Source organism: Salvia splendens, chromosome 17 (genome assembly GCF_004379255.2).
Source record: "Salvia splendens isolate huo1 chromosome 17, SspV2, whole genome shotgun sequence".
Taxonomy (NCBI): Eukaryota; Viridiplantae; Streptophyta; class Magnoliopsida; order Lamiales; family Lamiaceae; genus Salvia; species Salvia splendens.
In genome coordinates, this window is record NC_056048.1 from 1,555,375 (window position 1) to 1,560,693 (window position 5,319).

General features: G+C 48.7%; 1 protein-coding gene across 1 annotated transcript; it reads left to right on the top strand.

The window, feature by feature from the left end:
- The first annotated feature begins 2,450 nt into the window (after positions 1-2,450).
- LOC121773536 (polyphenol oxidase I, chloroplastic-like) lies at positions 2,451-4,338 on the top strand. The gene has a single exon (XM_042170411.1). It carries the CDS (start codon positions 2,458-2,460, stop codon positions 4,153-4,155), a length of 1,698 nt encoding a protein of 565 aa, XP_042026345.1. The 5' UTR covers positions 2,451-2,457; the 3' UTR covers positions 4,156-4,338.
- Positions 4,339-5,319: the final 981 nt, after the last annotated feature.

The window sequence follows — 5,319 nt, forward strand, 5'->3', positions numbered from 1 at the left end:
ATGACCTCATTTAGTCCACCATTAAAATAAATAATCCACCAATGGGTCGCAGCACAATTGACAACAAATAGCTGTGGTGACCTTGAGGTCACGGGTTCAAACCCCGCCACCGGCTGGGAGACTTTCGGTCTTAATCCGCAAGCCCGGTCGAGCAGGATTAGTCGGATTCCGCCGGATTCGGTATAGATGTGGTTAAACCAAAAAATTAAATAAATAAATAATCCAACCTTATAAACAATTTTTTTATATAATGCTTCACATACCCAACGTACATATTACACACACTGATTTTGTTAACCTTTAGAACATCCACAATAGCGCCAAGCGCACCGCCTAGCCGAGCGCCGGCGCTAGGCGGTCTATTGCAGCCGCCCAACAATTTTTGCGAAAAAAACCGCCTAGCGCTCGGCGGTTCCGTGGCGCTAGGCGATCCGCTAGGCGCTATTGCAGCGTCCGGATCGCCTAGCGCACCGCCTAGCGCGAATTTTTAATTTTTTTTTGTTTCCGAAACACTATAAATACGCGACTTGCCCGTCATTTTCATTCGCACCACTTATATTAACGAGTACTCTCTCTATCTTAATTTCTGTACAAGATCAACACCTAGAAAAGAGTAACGCCGGTGGTAGTGGTGGGGATGCTGAGGAGTACGAGCGTATAATGAACGAAGCGCTAGAGGCCTATACGAACCGTGAGATTGATCAATGGATGCAGAGGGCCTTGCAGCCGGCGGTACCTCGACCTCGACCAGTGGTACACCGCCGAGCGGTGATTGATCGTGATCACGTAGCTGCACATCAGCGCCTATACGAAGACTACTTCGCACAGGAGCCGCGGTTCAACGCCAACCTTTTCAGGCGCCGTTTTAGGATGCGCATGTCCCTGTTTATGCGTATTGTTAACGGATTGGAGCAACGATATCTGTATTTCCGCTTTAGGCACGATGCGGCTGGCAGACCCGGCCACACTCCTATTCAAAAGTGCACTGCGGCAATCCGGCAGTTGGCCTACGGAGGCGCTGCAGACATGTGGGACGAGTACCTCCACATCGGTGAGACGACTGCCCTGGAGTGTATGAAGTATTTCTGTCAGGGCGTGATTGAAATATTCGGTGATCAGTACCTTCGAAGCCCTACCCCGATGACTGCCGGGATCTGCTGCGGATGCACGGGGAACAGCATGGGTTCCCAGGGATGTTAGGCAGCATATATTGTATGCATTGGGAGTGGAAGAACTGCCCCGCCGCCTGGAAGGGGATGTACACTACCGGCTACAAGGGAAAGAATCCCATGATGATCCTCGAGGCCGTAGCTGATTACCAGCATGCGTATTTTGGGATAGCTGGTTCGAACAACGACCTCAACGTCCTAAACTCGTCGCCACTTTTCAACGAGCAGTGTCAGGGTGTCGGTCCGGCCATCAGTTTTGTCGCCAACGACAATCGACATGATATGGGCTACTACTTGGCGGATGGGATATACCCTAGGTGGCCCTTCTTTGTGAAGACGATCCGATGCCCAGGAGATGAGAAGAAGGCCTACTTTGCGGCACGGCAGGAGTCGGCGCGCAAGGACGTGGAACGCGCATTTGGTGTGCTCCAGGCTCTATGGGCGGCAGTTAAGGGGCCAAAGCGTTTGTGGCACGTCGACTGCATTGCTGATATAATGTACGCCTGTATAATCATGCACAACATGATTGTCGAAGATGAAGGTGGACAACTAACTGATTGGGCCAACGACGATAATGAAGCTGGTCCAAGCCTCGGCGTTGCCTCCCCTAACGTACGGAGTGGGGTACCCCACGATGAAGACGGCCGCCTCCAAGCACATGCCGACATGCGCCAAACGGAGGCTCATATTCGACTCCAAAAGGATTTAATTGAAGAGTTATGGGCGCGGAGGACTGCACGACGTTAGTTTTTTTTTTAATTATATAATTTTTTAAAATTAATGTACTTTTTAAATTTTATTAATATTAGTGAATTTTCTCGTTTTTGTGTCGTAAATTTAATTCCGTATATTGTGTGATTGTTAATTATTTCATTTTGTACATATTTGTTAATAGTGATGTGAATAGTATGTGGCTAGGCTATGATTGGGCTATTGCTGGGCTATTTGCTTGTTTTGATGATGTGGCAGGAGGATTGTTAGTGCTGATGATGTGGCAGTGGCTAGGCTATGGCTGGGCTATTGCTGGGCTATTCCTATTGTGGATGGCCTTAACCTCCCATAATCACTCTCTCTCTTTCTCTCTCATCTCTTTAGAGCCATGACATGACATGTTGTAAAGTCCTCAAAATCAAACTTTGAAATTGCATAGAATTATAGTCACTGCAAATAGTACATTCGCAATTAGACATACTTGATAAGACAATAATACGTAGTACTACAAATCCATGAAAACTACATTACTCCCTATATAAACACATCCCTCCATACCTAAGGAAATCACCAAACCATGGCTTCCCTTCAATCTTCCTTCATCATGTTCTCCTCCGCCCCAAAACCCCCCAGCTCCCGCTTCCCGGGCCGTCGCCACCGCTCTCAAATCTCATGCAGCAGAGATGGAGGCGGCGGCATTGACCGCCGCAACATGCTCCTAGGCCTGGGAGGCCTATATGGCTCGGGCAGTAGCCTCGGCCACAAGGCCGAGGCTCTCCCTATCCTGCCTCCCGACCTGAGCACCTGTGACCCCAAAGGTACCACGACCACTCCCCCCGGGTCGCAGGAGGTCGTGAAGCTCGACGTCGACTGCTGCCCGCCCTTCACTGACAAGCAAGCGGACTACAAGCTCCCGAAATTCAAGAAAACCCGGATCAGGCGGGCCGCGCACCGCCTGAGCCGGGAGGAGGTAGAAAAATACAAGCTAGCGATGGCGAAGATGCGGGAACTCGACGTGACCGACCCGGACGACCCCAAGGGCTTCACGCAGCAAGCGAACATCCACTGCGCTTACTGCAACGGCCCCTACGACCAGGTCGGCCACCCAGGCGTGGACCTACAGGTCCACAACTCATGGATTTTCTTCCCTTGGCACAGATGGTACTTATATTTTTATGAGAGGATCTTAGGAGAACTCATAGGAGATCCCACCTTCGCCTTGCCCTACTGGAACTGGGACAACCTTAAGGGCATGACCTTACCCCCGGCCTTCGACGACCCGTCCTCGCCCCTCTTCGATGAGAACCGCAACCAGGACCACCGCGGAAAAGCCGTGGTCGACCTCACCGGGCGTAGTGGCATCACCGACCCGACCCAGCTGGTTTCAAACAACCTGGCCCTAATGTACAAGGAAATGATCGGCGGTCTCGACAACGCCCTTGATTTCATGGGGACCGCGTACCGGGACGGAGACGAGTCCCCCCCGTTCGGCCTCGGAGGGACGTCCGAGAACGGGTCCCACACCGGGATCCACATTTGGGTGGGAGACCCGAGAAACAAATTCAACGAGGATATGGGCAACTTCTACTCGACCGGGCGGGACCCTGCTTTCTACTGCCATCACTTCAACGTCGACCGAATGTGGACTATTTGGGAAAAACTCCCGGCGACCTACTCGAAAAAGATCGACGACGATGACTTCAAGAACTCGGCCTTCATGTTCTACGACGAGAAGAAGAACCTCGTCCGAGTCAAGGTGGCCGACTGCCTGGACTACACCAAAATGGGATACGAGTACGAATACAGCGACCTTTCTTGGCTCAACTCGAGGCCGACTAAGAAGCCCGTCCCGGCCAACCTCATGAAGCTCGCGAATGGCCTCCCGACCGCGGAAAAAGTCTTCCCTCTCAAGCCAGTTAAAGCAGTCAAGTTTCTGGTGCCGAAGCCAGCAAAGGGGAAGGCGGACGAGGCGCTGGTACTGGAGAATATCGTCACGGATAACAGCAAGCTCATCAAGCTTGACGTGTTCATCAACGATGAAGACGACAAGCCTGATGAGCTTGATAGGGCTGAGTATGTCGGGTCGTTTACGCAGCTGCCGCACAGGGTTAAGGGGAAGGAGAGTGTGAACAACCTTCGGTTGAATTTGAGGGAAGTGTACGAGAACATCAACATCGCCGACGATGATGCTGTTGTTATCACCATTGTTCCACAGTTCAACGGCGACGCTGTCACCATCGGTGGTATTAAGATTATTCGCCGCAGCGCTAAGTAGTCTGCTTTTGCTTTTTTTTTCCGGTGTGTTCTGTGTGATTCAATAAGCCTTTTTGTTTGAGGAATGAGTGTGTTTTTGCATCTTCAAATTCTCTGTATATAATGTATGTTACCTCTGTTTTCAGACACTTTTACTTAGTTTCTGTTATAAATAAATGAATCATGTGATCATTGTTCTTAATTAGCATTCCCTCCGTTCTATAATAGTGGAGACATTTCTTTCCTATACGGAGATTTAGAAAAGATTGTGTTAACTGGTTAAGTAAAGTAAGAGACAAGAAATGTGTTGACTGTTAATATAAAGGGAAATGACTCCACTACTATTGAGCGGAGGGAATAATTCTAATATACTCCTATGATTCTAATTGATTAGTGATGCTATCATATGGTGCCAGCAAGAATATAATCACGTCGTTAACCGATTCATGTCATATATACTGTGTTCAATTTAAATGCTACATGTCAATTTGGGTTAAGGATTTTGTTGAAAATTCGTGTTTGGTTGTGTGTTTGATTTTCACATTAACATATGTGATTGTCATGTGTTTGGTTTTCACATTAAAAGATTGATTGTTATCAGATTGATATGATAAATGATAAAAAGCCAACCTATAAATATCAACCCAAGAAAATGGCATCACTATCTTCAAAATGAACAAAAACAGAGTACTTACTATAATTGATATTCTTGAAATTACTTGAGAAAATGAGTATAAATATCTTAACACCAATATCTACAAATCCCAAAAATTGAAATCAATAACAATATCTACAATCCCATCTCCATCCTCTCCCATTTTCAGCTGTTAATCATCCATTCCTCCAAATGAGCAACATCATAAGTAGTATGAACTCCCACCAACACATAGTAAACCACCATCACCACACTACATATCAAGAACCGCCATATCGCCGTCGCCCCGAGCGACCCGATGAGGAAAATATTCATCGCAATCGACAGAGACGGGAGCCACGGAACAAGAGGCACGCCCCACACCTTCGCGCTCCTATGCTGCGACGTCAACGCCATCCCAACCGTCCCCACCGCCCACGAAACCCCTCTCCCCCGAGAGACGAGCCAAGGATAACGAGCAAGGCCGCGGGTGACATCCTTGAGGTAGTACCGCCTCACGAGCAATGCCACGGCCACGGCCATGAGCATGAA

What these genes read in the sequence shown, in the direction of transcription:
- LOC121773536 (XM_042170411.1), top strand. Translation starts at nt 2,458, where the DNA reads ATGGCTTCCCTTCAATCTTCCTTCATCATGTTCTCCTCCGCCCCAAAA.